We start from the raw sequence: 15,518 nt of genomic DNA, 5'->3' as shown, positions 1-15,518 counted from the left end.
CAGACAGTCCGAGTTCAAGCACAGCCATGAAATGAAAATGAAACAAAAGCTGAAGCTGAAGCTAGAAACAGGATCCGATGGTTTTAAGCAACGGAGGAGCAGATGTCTCGACACAACACCTGCATCGCTAACACTTCAAATGTGTTACCCACAATGTGGTGTGTGTCTCTAACAGCATGTGCTTGGAAGGCAAGAGAAGAATCACAAGATGTACTCTTCACCTGAGCAGTTGAAGGTATTGTTGTGATTCTTGATGATCAAAACCTACGATTAGATATCATCTTTTCAGTGTTAGGATGTTTTGATCCAGAACAAGAACACATCACCTGAGAGTCACACGTTCTCTCACTGAGTATTAATAGAGGTCCAAAGTGATTTAAGGTAATTATACAGCAGCTAAATGTTCAAGTAATAAAAGTTATCAATCATTTTTATTGACCCTGATAATGGATAAAATCAGTGCTGGGCGATAAAACAGTCTCCATGCTGGAACCTGATTAAATTCATAACCTTGACCAACATTTTTAAATGATACATGAATCATCCATTTAACAGCTATGACACAGCAGAAAGAGGCGAGACTGTTAGTCTGCAGATTTTAGCTCACACACATACGCAGAAGTGTGTCCAATTGAAAACTGAATTACTGTTTAAAATAACAAGTGTCACTTTGAAGATCTTGGTTGTTTTTAACTTTATGGAGGACTTCAGTTTAACAGTAATCTGGACGACTTTCAAAAACAAGCTCAGCTAAAGTTAGCAGCAGCTCAGCTCACAGCCCCTGAAGCCAAGCGAGCCCATGATGCTACTTTTTGTATTCGTCATGTTTAGTTTATTCATTTTTGTTTAGGAGGGCAGGAAACCTCTGAGAAATATCAGGAGGAACTTTGTGCAAGATGAAGACAGTATAAATACGAACCAAAAATGAAGCTCACTCATTTGTGGCAGCTCAGTTCGCAGCCCCTTCTGACCCGCTGTGACCAAAAAAGCTACAGAGAAACATCTTTATCTTTACTTTGTGAAAGACAGCTTTCAAACATGTCAATAAACTATACTTTAACATTTAATTGGATACAGTCTTGTCCCCTCAGGCTCCCGTCAGTATCAGGATCTGTTAAGGTATCCGGAGTATGTCAAATAAAGAAAATTGATGAGAAATAGTGAGGCCAAAATCAAACATGCTCAGAAAGCTCTGATTTTTAGTGTCTTGTCTCACTAGATAATAAAAGGCCAAACAAAGAGTTGATAACATGCAAAGAGAGAGGCTTCTTCTCTCTCATACTGAGTCCTCGTTGACCCTAAACAGGTATTTGCTGTTTTGGTCTTCAACAGGCACAATCCTGTCACTTCCCCCCTCATCCTTAATACCATCCCAACAAAGACAAAAACATTTCTTCCTCTTTTTTCTGTCGCTGTGTGGGTTTGAAATATTTTCCCCTCTCCTCCTCTCATCTTTTTTCCACCTCTCCAGCACTTTTCCATCCACTCGTCCTGCCGCTGCCATCTGTCTTTGTCGTTCCCTCCTCCTCCTCAGCGACACAAGAGATTCCAGAGGTGTTTGTTCCTGTCAGTGCTGCTGAGTACAAACGTACACGGCGATAAAACCCAAACAGAGTGAAGTCACAACTGTACATGTTTTATTTAATGATGCAAAAAAGAAGGAGAAGGATTTACATTTGATGGAAAGACATATGCAAAGCTTGTTCAGACTTATTGAAATATCTTTTTACCTGAGACACAGCATTCTCCTTTGAGTGTATGACTATCAAGTATGAGAGGGATGTGGTTAATATCATTGTTGAAGCACTAAACTGACCAAAACACACGTTTCTGCATTGTTTGATTGATTAATGTCTTCAGTGTTGGTGTAATATCACCACCTAGTGGATTCAAAGTGTACTTAAGCCAGCACAAGTGGAACAAATGAGCTATGCTTAACTGATTACTCTACATTAAAAAGTGAGAGAATAAAAGAATATTTGCAGAAGTGCTGCAGAAATATGAGAAAGTATCTGTCTGTTTATATTTCTTGATGATTAAGTACAAATAAAACCAAACATGCAAACATATACTGCGTTATATGCACATGGACTGCTGTGTAATCTGAAAAGTAAAAGTTGATTTCATATTAAGAGTTTGGTGCATTTAAAGAAACTAAAAGTAAAAAATGAAAGGTGATGTTGAAAGTGAAGTCAACACGTCTTGCTACGTAAGGGCCTGTGTCCACTGACCGCATGTTCTGCCCTGCAGCTCCACAAACACATCAGAGCACGTCACACCGCTTACTGTTGACAGGTTAGGAAAGTTGTCCTGCAGCACTTCAGCTTCCCTAAGTTAGTGGACTGTATTTATATTGAAAAAATATATTTATAATATTTTATACCATAAGAGTCTAATGGTAACATGCCAAGTCACCGTAATGTCATTGTTTTAACATTTATTATCCTATTTATTTATTTATTGAATTCTTTTTTATCATTTTAACTTTAACTGATTTGTAATTCTGCTTTCTACCCGTATTCATTTTATTTATTTAATTTAATTGATTTTATTTCAATTTCAAGTATTTTTTAAATGATTATTCCTTTAATTATTTTACCCATTTCTGTTGTTTTCTGTCCATCTGTTCCTCTGTGGAGCACTTTGGGCTGCATGTTTGAATGTATGAAAGGTGCTATTTAAATAAAGTGGAGTTGAAGATTGTGGATACCTACTGTTACACCTCATTCCTTATTAACTGGCTGCCTTAGAGGCCGCTAGTCTATCAAAAGGTAGGCAAGCCTGCAAGTATGCCTGCCATATAGCTTATTTTATCTTAAAGGAGAGCATGATTCACAAAATGAGCGTAATGCAGGTTTTAAGAAGACTTAAAACAAGAGGCTGACACCATAAGTTGATTGATTAAATGATTGCTGAGGTAATAAATCAAGTGATATGTGGTGTTTTGGTTTCAGTCAAGTTGCCCCCTGCTGGTCATGTGAAAGAATGCAAGTTAAAGGCACTTCTGTATCGTCTTTTTGAAGACAAGAAAACAAAATCAACCTCTCTGCAGTGCTGACACCGTTTTATATCCCTCAGATTACTTTCTCAAAAACAGGCAGATAAAGAAAACCAGAGATTAAAGATTAAACAAAGTGCTATGCTGTTAAATAAACCTGACTCAACAAAAATGAGTCATTATTAAAGGGGCAGCTATGAATAAAACTAGCAAACCAAAGCATGGTCATAAATTAAATCCTCACAGATTCTTAATATTTACACATAACACACACATCCTGTATCGTCCTAGCCTTATTTCTCACATCTGGATCCACAGACAGATCATTCTATCACTGTGTAAACGTACTGAAATCTAATTCTCTACTTCACTAAGTTATCGGAGTCTTCTTCATTTCATCCTCCTCCTCCAACTGTGTTTCCTGAGTCTCTGGGTCACCATCCTTTGCCCCTCCAGACCCCTCCTGTGGCTTCCCTCTGGTCCACCTCTGTTTTAAGTGGGCGCTGAGCCGCTCCAGGATGTCGATCGAGTGGTTGATGAGCAAGGAAAGCCAGGCCAGGCCGAAGAAGATCCAGCAGGCCATGAGGACGCTGTACCACTCTGGGTACACCTTGTCTGGATTACTGTCTGGAGACAAAACAATAAGTCATTATTTACAAGGTTTGTAAGAGAGAACCTGGCTTCCTTCATCCAGCAGAGGGTTGGGAATATACCATAAAACTCAGGATATAAGATGCACTAAGTGATCTAAGTGAGCTGCATCTCATTCATAAGTTTGACAAATGCCCCAGTATAATATGCAGAGAAATAGATTTCATCTAGAGGATGCTCTTGAATAAATAGTGGCTGCTATTAACAAAACTGGTGGCAGGAAGTAAACGATTTGATGTTTGTAGCAGCTCAGCTTGCAGCCCCTTACAGGATATACTGTGCCTTTGAGGAGAGGCTGATTTCAACCTGAAACTACTTTATTAAGCATTCTCTCTTGTTTTAATCAGCAGGTCTGTTCATGCAGAAGAGGAGGAGACCTCTGCAGTTAATTTATCCCCCTGAAAAACTTAATGAATGAATGAAACAGAAGGAATCCTAAAAACAAGCTTTGTTCGTGTTAGCAGCAGCTCAGCTTGCAGCCCTCCTAGAGTCCTAGAAAAGCCTTTATTTCTTTGACCTGAAATGCTTAAAGGAATCCTGAACTAGGCACAAGATGAGCTCTGTTGGTGGCAGCTCGGGTCGCAGCCCCCTCTTTACTAAATAAAACATGATACAGCCGTGAAATGTGCGTTAGAAGACTTCAGTGTCTGATGAAGCAGATTTTGGTCTTTACCTGCCACAAAGTCTCCAAATCCGATGGTGCTGAGCGTGATGAAGCAGTAGTATATGGCCTGGGAGAAAGTCCAGCCCTCGTGCTCCTGGAACACAATCATCGGAACAACGAAGAAGAGAACCGCCCCCGACAGGTACGACACCAGGTGGACGAAGAAGCGGGTGCATTTCTGCAGGGAGGGAGAAGTCAGTCGTGAACGTTCTCCAACCTGAATATACGAAATATTACATCGAACATCTCCTCACCCTCCGTCCGGTCTTCCCCTCCAGGAAGTCAGAGATGTTCCTCTCCAAGGCGAGCATGTACTTGCCCACCCGGTTGAGCACCACCATGTTGAGCGGGATTCCAAATAACGCAAAGAACACGCAGAAGATCTGTCCGGCGGTCGAGCTGGGACTTATGTTCCCGTAACCTGTAGAGACAGAGGACAGACTTTAGGACGCTCCTGTGTTCATCATGTGTTTTGATTAGGTCTATGTGTAAGTTTTTATAAATATGAAAAGGGTGTTACCCCACATGAAAGAGCTGCTAATCTACACAGAAGAAGAAAGTGGATAAATTATCCTTTATTCTAAGGCTGGTCGAAGATTATTTTCTCTCCTGTTGTGACTTAAAAACAGGCGGGAATATTCTTTATTTTTCTATCTGGGGAAAAGGAAGTTAAATATTTTAATCATTAGAAAATGTATAGTTTTAATGCAAAGTGTTATTGTTATCCTCATTGTTGCCTTACAGGGCTTAAAGGCATCAAGTTGGACACAGTTCTTTTTTCACTCTAAACACAAGGTAGAAACATTGTACTAGTCTATTATCTTTCACAAGGGTTCCCAGACTTTGCCTTTAAACTCCTAGTACATTATGATGGTAAATAAATTCAAAGATTGAATCTAAATCCTTCATTCCCTTCCTATTTTGTAAAAATCTTCTGATTATTTCTGTCTCAACATAAACGAACAGGAACAGAGAACATAGATTCCTGTGTTCTCTCTCTTCTTGAATCATACTCTTGTTCCTTTCCCCTCCAAGATTCTGCCACCCCCCCACCTTCCTGTAGTGCCTTGATCCATCAGTCATGTGAGTCTTTTAGTTAAAAACATATTTTAGAGCAATTAAATCCTTCCTTCTGGCTGTTAATACCTTGGAATAAGACGTGATATCAGGACTGTCAGGTGACTGTGGCTTATTTAATATATAACACCATATTTTGATGAGAATCTGACGCACACACTGCAGTGTTAAAAAGGTTCATGTTGCATTAACAATCATGAGTGTTGTAGGACATGATTGAACGTCTTATCTAACCTATAGTTGTGACCACAGTTGCAGCAAACACAGCAGAGCTGGTGAACTTCCAGAAGCCGTCCGAGGTGTAGTTCCCTTTCAGGCTCAGGCCCACCTTAGACGCGTCCTGAACCACCTGAAGCACAGAAACAAGAAGGAGTGAGTAAACTCAGCTGGTTGTGTTTTTCAGGTCAGGCTTCGGGCTCTGAGGTTATGTAACTCCTGATCACACATTGATCCGAAGCTCACTGTACGCCTTCAGGCCTGTCAGGTCAACATCTCCCTCTCGGCTCCGTGTGAGGCAGAGCAGATATGTGGACACAGTCTGTTACATAAAGGTCTTCAGTTCATCACCTGTGTGGGAAATGACTCCCAAAGAAATACGTAACAGTCTGTGACCGGGTTACCTAAGTGTCTCAGTTATGATGCAATAATTCCTCAAAGATGTGTGACTGATACATTGCCCTACTTTAGAAACACAGCGGAAATAAACATGAACTCTGAGTCTTCAGTTTGAAAACAAAGCAAATCCACTGAAACTCGATCACATCGATGTGCAGAATGATCGACAATCTGTTATTCTCACATTCCTCAAATCATCATCATCATCAATAGATCTAAGACAGGGAGGATTGCACAACTTCTGTTGCTGCGTCAGTCGAGTTAACGTGAGACAGGAGGAAGAACATGCCGTCCTGAAAGGCTGATATTTGCATGAATTTTGTTGTCTCTCTCTGTCACATAAACACCAGACAAGATGGCAGACTGGGCCTCTCTCATTCACATCATTCATGTCTGAGTGAGTCTCGCTTTCATGTTTCATGTCTTGTGTTTTCTGTTTTATCCTGAAGTTAACCTTTTGTCTCTCACTGCAGATCCCTTTACCTCCTGTCTCCCGTGTTGCTGCGTTTGTGATTGGCCTAATGTGTCTCACCTGTGTCTTGTTATCATCACTGAATTGAATCCCTGTGTTACCTCCAGCCTTTACTAATTGCTCACCTGTGTACCGACCTTGTGTTTTTGAATAAAGGGATTAAGAACTCTGGGAGTCTTGCTTCTTGGGGTTCATTGCAGTGGTTTTGTTGTGACAGTAGTGGACTATTCAGGAGCTATTGTGAGTCACAACTACGTGCACGAAACTTTGGAAAGGACATGAGGGTTTAGAAGTGGCAGTGCTGCTTTGAGTGTACCCGCTCGCTTAAATCACTGGGTCAAAATGAGATGAAAACATTGCAAGTACTTTGCTACAAGATCCTTTCATGCATTCCAACTCAGTATAGTTGCTAAAAGAGGTGATGTTATGCATTTTCATATCTTATAGATTAGTGTTAAAATAATGGGTATCAATCAACATGTGTTGGAGTTATCCCAGGACCAGCTTTAGGTGCATTTCGACCAAGAGTTCCGGGGTCTTTTAAGCCCCCAGAACTACATTCCCTGGAACTAAAAGGTCCCTGTGCCCCCCATTGTTGTCTGCATTTCGACCGCGGGCTGAAGTCCCGGGTAGATTTAGCAAATCAGGCCAGTGGCGTATGGAGAAAAATAAAAGTAAATGCACTACACCACCAAAAAGTCCCACGAGAATGAAGCCAGAGGGACGTGGAGGATTTGCTCAATTTGTGACATCACAGATTGGTGAGACCCCTTAAAAAAACACAATAAAATCCAAACTTTACGGGTCAGATTCAGGGTCCAATAACTCGTCATTTCAAATAGAGAAACGCTGGTTAGCTCAATGACCGTAACTTTTAGGATGGGAACAGTGGAGGAGGCTTCTGGAGAGCTGGCCAGCTTTGAAGAAAGTGGGCTCAGACAGAGGCTGAAATGAGTTTTTTTACGCGACACCAGCCTGACATAAAAGGTGTTTTAAGATGTAACTCATGTAAAGCTACAACAGAGGTGTCAGAGGGGCAATATGAAGCCTGGAAATACACATAACACTCCCTCTGTGAGGCAGGAAAAGAGAGACTAGAGTCCTAAGAGGGTACGAGGGTGTCCGAAATCCAAAAAGGTGAGAAGACAAAAGTAAAACACCTTTATTCAACTGGCTATAAGAGTAGCAACCTATGTGTAGCCATCTTGAGATTGTGGACCTCTTCTTCCACTGCTCTAAGTTTGTTTGAGGATTACAAACCAAATGAAGGTGGATATGTCACCGACTGCACTGGAGGAGCACATCAGACCCTGAAAACTCCTTTCGAACGCCATCTCCTTCCTAACTCGTACATTTTAACACCTAAAATGTTCCTCTTTGATTTGTATTTCCTACAGTTCAACATTTCCAGGAACGTTAGACGTCACATTTATTTTAAGGACATCTTGTCAATACATAAATACTTGATTTTAGTCCAGCGTACCAAGGAAACCACTTCTTTGTTTCTGCAAAATCACAACACTGATTTCTGTACTCTGTAAAAGAAGAGTGTAGCGCTCAGCACTCAGTCCACCTCTCAAGTTAATGACAGGTAACTGCAAACACCTGAGCAGGAGGTGATTAGCTCACAGGTGAAGATACATGAATCTGGGCACCAAACGGCTTAGCAAATACAAGAACCAGGAAAAAAAGAGCACGAAAAGTTAAACACGTGAGGAGAAAGACTCAGAAAATATCGATATAAACCTGTGAGAACATTGTGATCTGCTGCTGCTGGTTTGTTCGTTTTTCAGCTGCAGCTCAAAGAAGAACTTAGATTTATTCTTCAAAGCTATGACTTACAATACCCTGCAGAAATCACAAAAGTCTGCATGCTACATACTTTTAAAACCAACGTAAGATATCTCACTTTATATCTGTTTGAGCTGCAAGATTATTATCATCACAAGAATTATAATTACAATCAATTATGACTCCAGTTTTTGCAAGACCTCTAGTATCACATAAGTTTGAGTGTTTGCTAATCAGAAGATCTTTATTTCGGACCATGAACATGCAAACAGGGGTAGGGCTGTGGCTCAGATGTAAATTCAGTGGCATCAGTGTAAAACCAACAGGTCAACACATGCACTAAAACAACTGTGCAGATAAAGGAAATTAAACCAGAGCTTTTTACTGTTTGCACTTCATAAAATATGTTTGTCTGTTTTAACCTTCTCCTCCTCTTCATGAGTGATTCAGAGAGATTCTTCTACTCGGTTCGTTAGATATCCTGTTTGTGTTTCTGTGTTCTCACCTGAGCGACCGCTTCCATGCCGTCTTGGTTCAGACAGGTGTACATTGTAAGCAGTTTCTTCTTGCTCAACAGCAGACGACTGATGTCCTTCTTCCCCAGATCTCCCTCCAGCTTCCAGAAAACCACGCCGCCGATTAGCACGTAGAAAACATAAACCACCCCGAGCATCAGGATGGAGGGCACCCGCGCCAGGTACAGCACCTCTTTTATCCCCATCTTGGCCCCCTGCGAGAACGTCTAGGTTGGAAATACTCAGCGCCTTGAACCTCTGCAGCCGGACACAGACGGGAGTGAGCGTTTGCCTGCCTTGAGTCTCGTCTTTCCAAGCATTGCAGGCAAATGAACCTCCCTGCACATCAGTGTTCCAGTCGCTGCAGTGGCCTGTCATGCAAATGTAGAGGAACAGAATAAGAATAAGAGACGCCAGCAGAGGATGAGAATCAGGATCAGGATCAGAAATACTTTATTTATCCCGGGGAGGAGGGGGATTCGGTCATTACAGTGAGGACGACAAAGTCAAATCATGGAGTTTTTGGTTGTGTGCCTGAAGTCACGGAGTCGATTGAATACCAGGGACAGCAGCGTTTACGTGGCTTCTCGTCCACACATTAGACTCATTAAGAGTTCCTTCTTAGTGACAACAGTTCTCCCTCTGACTCCTTTTGAGACAGAAAGTGACACTTCACGCTTTTTCTACACTTCCGGCCGCCATCCGGTGAACGTTTAACCACACTGACAGGCAGGCCCCGCCCTCCTCCTGTAATCAGCCCTGTGTGCTTCCAGGTCGCCTCACACCGCCGTTCTGATTAATGGGTTTGTTTAAGATAGCACTCCGAGCTCAACTCACCGCAGTTTACCATCAGCACACAAACGCAGATGTGGTCGCACATGACCACACACACGCTGAACATACATGTGTACATGTTCACTTCCTATAGTTTATCATAACTACTGGTGTGTGTGAGAGATAGTAGATCAGCTTTAGAGAGCAGGAACAGCTCTTTAATGGTGATCTACTGCTCTGACATGTGGGCCTGACTGAAGAAGAGTCAAACAACATACAGTAAAGCTTTGAAACAAGAATAGAGAGAGGTGAATATATAAACAGATGTACACATAGATGTGATTTCTGAGTGTCCTGTACTTTAACACGACATGTAGTCTCAGTCAGAGTCCATCAGATCTTTGACAGGTCTTCCAATTTGCTGGACGACACGTCTTCTTCCTCCTCTTGTTTCTTAAAGCCCGGATGAGTCAGGCCAATGGCGTGCTCCATTATCCGGGCTCCCATGTTGAGGATGAGAGCGAGCCAAGCCAAGGCGAAGATGATCCAGATACCTGCGAGGCTCCTGTACAGAGAGATGTACTGCTTCCCCGGGTCTGTCCCTACAAAATGATGTTACTATTAGAACATGCAAGAGGAGTCCGTAACGGCTGTGGTTTTTCCACCCCATTAATAACTGTTTGCTGTCCCCACTCACCCACGACGTAATCTCCAAAACCGATGGTGCTGAGGGTAATGAAGGCGAAGTAGAAGCCCTCTCCAAACGTCCAGCCTTCCACGTAACTGAACAGCAGAGGAGGGATGATCAGGAACAGCAGACTGCCTGTGATGAAGAACAAGCTCACAGCCAGAGCCTCCACCGTTTGCTACGAAACAAACACCAGTTGATGAATACGAGTCCCGGACATGGGGCAGGAATCGTCAGTGCTTTTTAGTAAAAACAGAATTGAGTATAAAGTACCTTATGAGGAACAACGGAGACCATTCCCCTCTCCAGTCGGCCCAGGTGGATGGTGAGACATTTCCCCAGCTGTTTGAGGAAGGCCAGGTTCAGAGGGATCCCACACAGCGCGTAAAACACACAGAACACCTGACCTGAAACCGTGCTGGGAGAGAGGTTTCCATAGCCTGTGGACCAGATAACAGACGGTCTTTATCATCAATTCCTCCCTTTTAGTTTTATCATATTTAGTGTGGTGTCCTGCAGGGCTCAGTCCGAGGGTTCATGCTACTCAACCCCTGGGACAGAGCATGAGTGGGTTCAATCCAGTAAGGCCTTTGGTCTATCTCTGTGCTCGTAAACAATCAAAAACTCTTCCTGGTTCCTGTTGCAATATCTGGTCCAGACGTCTCACCCTCACTGAGAGCAAAACCAGGTCAGGCTTCTTCATAACTGACTCAACTAGTTCACTCCTACTCATCATCTCCCCCTCCTCAGGTCAACTATGCAAAACTTGCTCCTGTGACACGCACGGTCTAAAGATGAAGGCCATGACACATAAACTCAAGAATTCCCTCCCTGCAGCAGTACGATTAGCTGCCTCTCTGTGACCTCCTTCTATACGGCCTTAACCTGTAAAATGTTGCTCTTTTCCAATCATACATGTATGTAGTCACCACATTTGTTTGCTTTCATTCTTGCAGGATTTTTAACCTTCATTTATAAAAGGTGTGTTGTAAATAAAATCTTGAGAATGAACCATAGACTGTATAAATAATAGACGTCACCCATCTGTTCCTGAGCGCTGTTTTCAAGGCCGATCGTCAGCGGGAGCCATATTAGAAATGCTGAACTCATCCAAAAGAGTGTGACACAAAGAGGCAGGGTTTGAGCCTCCTAGCCAACAGCTATGTGCTCCCGCCTGTCAGTCATGTGATGTTGTGCAGCCTGTCAGTGTTTTATTTATCAGACATGTCAGTGTATTTGAGTACATTACAGACTTTTCTTGTAAGCTAACACTGATCCTGTGAGAATAGAGCTCAAGACCCACCATCGTATCACGTCATGTTACCTGACTGTTGTTGGATTGTTTCAGCATGTTATATTGAACTATAGTGTTCATGCATTAATATTAACTGCATTATTATAGCTGATACTGTAATCCTGTTATGAATGCCTGCTGCTCCTGCCTGTTTTGTTTTCTTGTTTCCTTATTTGCTTCTTTTTTCCCCCCGATTGGTTTGTTGCAGAAACTTCAGGAAAGTGTTTCATAAAAATGTCTACACTTGAACTAAAAGTCAAAATGCAGAACAGGTAAAGATGCTCACCTATAGTCGTGACGACTGTGCCTGCAAAAAAGAAGGAACTGCAGAAATCCCAGTTACTTGGGTTTGTTGAGTTCCCCGAAGGATTCACTCCTTTCTCCCAGGCTTCCAAAATCACCTGCAGATAAACACAAACGTTATGGTTACTTAATGTTTACACAAACTGCTTCAAATCAGAACATTGCAGAATGAAGCTTGACTTATTTAGTCCATGAGATGTTCTGGGAAAACATCATCATTGAATAGATCTTCTGTTTATTGATTTTATGAGAACTTTCCATCGCTATATTTAATCAGTTAGCAAGAACAAGTTTGTATTTTTACTGACTACTTCTACAGTGAGGAGCTTTTCAATCCTTAGAGGCCATGAGTCAGCACGTTAGCATCATAAGACAAGAGCAGATATGTTTGAACAATAAAGAGAAGGAAGACCTTAACAAACTTCTCCAACGCTGGTCCATCCAGGCAGGTGTAATTAGCCAAGAAATGCAGCTTCTCCAGTTGGAAGTGGTTTCGGTTGTTGCTCTCGGCCTCTCGCTCCAGGACCTGGAAGATGGTGGCCCCCACCAGCAGGTATGTGAAGTGAGCCAGAGTCAGAAGTACAGTCCAGCTCACTGTGACCTGCATCAACTCGAACCTCGCCATCAACCTCGTCTGGCTCCTCAGCGCTGACGCTCTGACTCAGATGAATGGTTGATGGCTTCATGAACGAAAGACAGTCAAGGTCTTGATGTGAGTGGTTCCCCCAAAAGAGGAATCCATCTGTGCAGACTTTGGTCTTTGTATCCAAGAAGAAGAACTTAAAACTGTGCTCAACACCAGAGCAGCATCAGGAGAGGCTGATGTTTTTGTTAATCTGTCTCTCTCATGTTTTGCTCTAACTGGATATTCTTCCAAACATCTTGACTCACTTCTCTAACTCTGATTGGCCGGACGACCTTAGATGTTGGTTTGTTTGATTTACAGGTTGCCCGGGTTCCGATCAAACTCCTCCTCTCCATTAGAGCGACATCTGGACACACACATTCACTTTCAGCTGTTTCCACTAATAAGGAAGCCGCGGCGGGTTTTAGTCAGCAGAACAAAGGTTAATATTTTACCTGAGTGCTGTCGGTCCTTCCAGCTCTGACACCACAGCGGGACAAACTTGATTAAAACACAAGCTGGGGTTGGATTCCTGACCCGACACTCAGGTGATGAAATAAAAAAAGTTTGGTGGGAGATAAAGGATGGATGAGCATGAGATACCTCATCTAAATTCAGGAGTTAGGCCTGTTTATGGTCACATTGAGAGGCAGGAGGTGACGTTTCAGAGAGGTGTGAAGCCTCATAAGCAGGGAGGATGCCAGAAAAGCAGAAGGTTGTTAGTCCTGCTCTGATGGATCATTGTTTCCTGGTGGACACGACCCATCAGAGCTTGGACAGAGAAGCACTGCCGCAGGACCATTGTTTTCTTTTATCAAGATTAATCTAGGGACTTTTAACTTCTGTGTGATCAGAAAGCTTGAAAGAGAGGAAATATTTTATTTTACCTTTTGTTATTCTATTTTTTTATCTAGTTCAAATTTGAGTAATTTGTTATTTATTTTATTTATCTATTTATTTTAAGTATATCAATCAAAATCAATCACATTCATATATATCAGGCAGATATATATATTCCTCTGAGTCATTAAACATCAGCTTAAAAACATCCAATGAGACCGGCTCATTCAGTCTCAGGTCTATTTGTTGAAAGCAAAGTAGGCAACACTAGATTTGTATTTCTCATATTTCTTTGTGTAATTCATTTGTTGACAAGATGTCACTTAAAAAGGACACATATATATGATATTTCTAATATATGATATTTATTTTAAATGTAACCACTGTTTATAAAAAAGATTTAAAGATAAGTTTGTGGTGATAAGAGGCACGATGCATGTCTGGCAAGGACTTAGAGTTAAAGCGGAAAAATAAATAAATCACAATCTACCTGAGTCTCAGATACGCAAAACTTAGGTTTCAAATTCAAGTCTGATATGGTGTTCATGTGGGATCTGAGCATCTTGAGCTTTGAGCCATGTGTCATTTAAAAATGCTCCCTTTTAGCACAGAGAGACAAGCGAAGCTGCTGAAAGCTCATGTCTTATATTTACTGCATTTGATTAGCATCAACCTCTGTGTCGTCTGAGTTAGAAATGTTATATCTTTATAATTGCGTATTTTTTTTCAGTTATATGCATTTTTTAAACACACACATCATAAGGAAGAAGAAATAACAAGTCTCCACTGAAGACGATTCGTCTCCTTGGATGCAAATCATGCTGCTGAGTGTCTTCTGTCAAACAAATCAACGCAAAGCCATGCAAACAACACGAATGATGTTGTGTTCACAGGCCGTCTTCTGTGTGGGGAGGTGTGCAGACAGACAGGTGACTAGATGGATGAGTTTGTAATTCCACCTGACATTAGCGTGTTCACTGAAAGTCAGCAGGGCTGCCATCAGATCGAGAGTTTGTAAAGTGAAATAGTTTCAGACCAACAACAGAAATGTGTCTCAGTGCGCTCAAAGAGTCAGGAAGATGTCAAATTACAAACTTTATATCAACCAGTCTTAATGTTATATTTCAGCACATCCAATTGTCCAGACTGAAGCTTCCATGTTTGATATTTCACTAAAATGCTTGATTATAAACACGGCTTGCAAAGATTACTCGTCAGCTTATTTGAATTTCAAATATTGTGTCTTAAGGAGGCCGGCCAGGGCTGATAGCAGAGTGCATGCTGGGAAAAGCACCACCTATCCTCAACAGCAGTGTGTGCAGGTGGATACTTAAAGAGATGGGAGAGTAGATGAGTATTGGTTGCATGGTCTTCATGGACACATCAGACTTCAGATCATGAGTTGAATTCAGCATCATTTGACGTCTAATGAACCTTTGTTATTTAATGATGCACCAGAAGTAACGCCCTCTTTCTATTTTACCGTCATGGCTGCAGTTTATGAATCACTTAAGGAAGTCTATTTTCCGGATGAGTCCTTTATGGAAATGAACGACTACAAGGCCCAAACTACCAAAAACATTTGCAAAGGGGTTAACTGTAAAGGATGACATGATGAGGAGAGGTGATGTCATCTAAAGGGAGTTTAAAGTGATGTTGAAATAGTCTCACTCTTATCCTAACGCCTCTTTATGACCTACAGAGTAAAATGAGATTATCAGTGATCAGGTGTTAGTTATAAGTTATCCCATGTCTTCCTCTTGTTATGAGTGATCCATGTCTTGTGTTTTAGTGCAGTCTGTTGTGTTTCCAGTCTAGTTTTACTTCCTGCCGTTGTGTGTTTCCCTCCTTGTTGATTGACCTCATTAGTTTCACCTGTGTCCACACCTGGGTTGGATCATTGTAAGTCTTCCGTGTGTTCACCGTGTTTCTTCTTTTTGATTTAGCTTCTTAGACATTTTAGTAAGTTTTGTTGTACCTTTTGTTCTTTTATTATTAAATCTCTATTTTACTGCACATGGGTCCTCCCTCAGTTTTTCCCATCGCGACTAAATGATGATGATCAGAATTTAATGTTTATGCAGGCGTGTGAATGTTTCACTGCTCTTTAAGGACTTAAGAGTTAAACTGTGTTCATATTTCCAAAGCGGAACATCAGAGCTCACATAATGATCATTTGTAGGGGTTATTTGGACCCAAACAGGGTAAGAC

At 41.7% G+C, this 15,518-nt stretch overlaps 2 protein-coding genes across 7 annotated transcripts; both read right to left on the bottom strand.

Moving 5' to 3' along the window:
• Window positions 1-1,615: 1,615 nt before the first annotated feature.
• On the bottom strand, window positions 1,616-9,020 carry kcnk17 (potassium channel, subfamily K, member 17). 3 transcript variants are annotated; one of them, XM_034675953.1, is made up of 5 exons: window positions 8,774-9,020; window positions 5,625-5,739; window positions 4,568-4,734; window positions 4,323-4,491; window positions 1,616-3,625 (listed from the first exon to the last, which is right to left on the bottom strand). In XM_034675953.1, the coding sequence occupies exons 1-5, from the start codon at window positions 8,987-8,989 to the stop codon at window positions 3,369-3,371; spliced, it is 924 nt and encodes a 307-aa protein (XP_034531844.1). In that variant the 5' UTR covers window positions 8,990-9,020; the 3' UTR covers window positions 1,616-3,368. The 3 variants fall into 3 exon arrangements, with proteins under 3 accessions (XP_034531844.1, XP_034531843.1, XP_034531845.1); XM_034675952.1 differs by lacking the exon at window positions 8,774-9,020 and adding an exon at window positions 6,190-6,438; XM_034675954.1 differs by lacking the exon at window positions 8,774-9,020 and adding an exon at window positions 6,245-6,434.
• Window positions 9,021-9,046: 26 nt separating this feature from the next.
• LOC117806864 (potassium channel subfamily K member 16-like) lies at window positions 9,047-13,349 on the bottom strand. Of its 4 annotated transcripts, XM_034675957.1 has the most exons (7): window positions 12,923-13,349; window positions 12,734-12,834; window positions 12,255-12,498; window positions 11,826-11,940; window positions 10,519-10,685; window positions 10,255-10,423; window positions 9,220-10,159 (listed from the first exon to the last, which is right to left on the bottom strand). In XM_034675957.1, the coding sequence occupies exons 3-7, from the start codon at window positions 12,465-12,467 to the stop codon at window positions 9,951-9,953; spliced, it is 873 nt and encodes a 290-aa protein (XP_034531848.1). In that variant the 5' UTR covers window positions 12,468-12,498; window positions 12,734-12,834; window positions 12,923-13,349; the 3' UTR covers window positions 9,220-9,950. The 4 variants fall into 4 exon arrangements, 3 of the variants coding, with proteins under 3 accessions (XP_034531847.1, XP_034531848.1, XP_034531846.1); XM_034675956.1 differs by adding an exon at window positions 9,047-9,154 and having other exon boundaries at window positions 9,918-10,159; window positions 12,255-13,349; XR_004629775.1 differs by adding an exon at window positions 9,085-9,154 and having other exon boundaries at window positions 9,888-10,159; window positions 12,255-13,349.
• Window positions 13,350-15,518: the final 2,169 nt, after the last annotated feature.

The sequence above is a fragment of the Notolabrus celidotus genome, chromosome 22 (assembly GCF_009762535.1).
Source record: "Notolabrus celidotus isolate fNotCel1 chromosome 22, fNotCel1.pri, whole genome shotgun sequence".
Lineage (NCBI taxonomy): Eukaryota > Metazoa > Chordata > Actinopteri > Labriformes > Labridae > Notolabrus > Notolabrus celidotus.
Note: the sequence above shows the minus strand (reverse complement) of the source record. Positions and strands in the feature narration are given on the sequence as shown.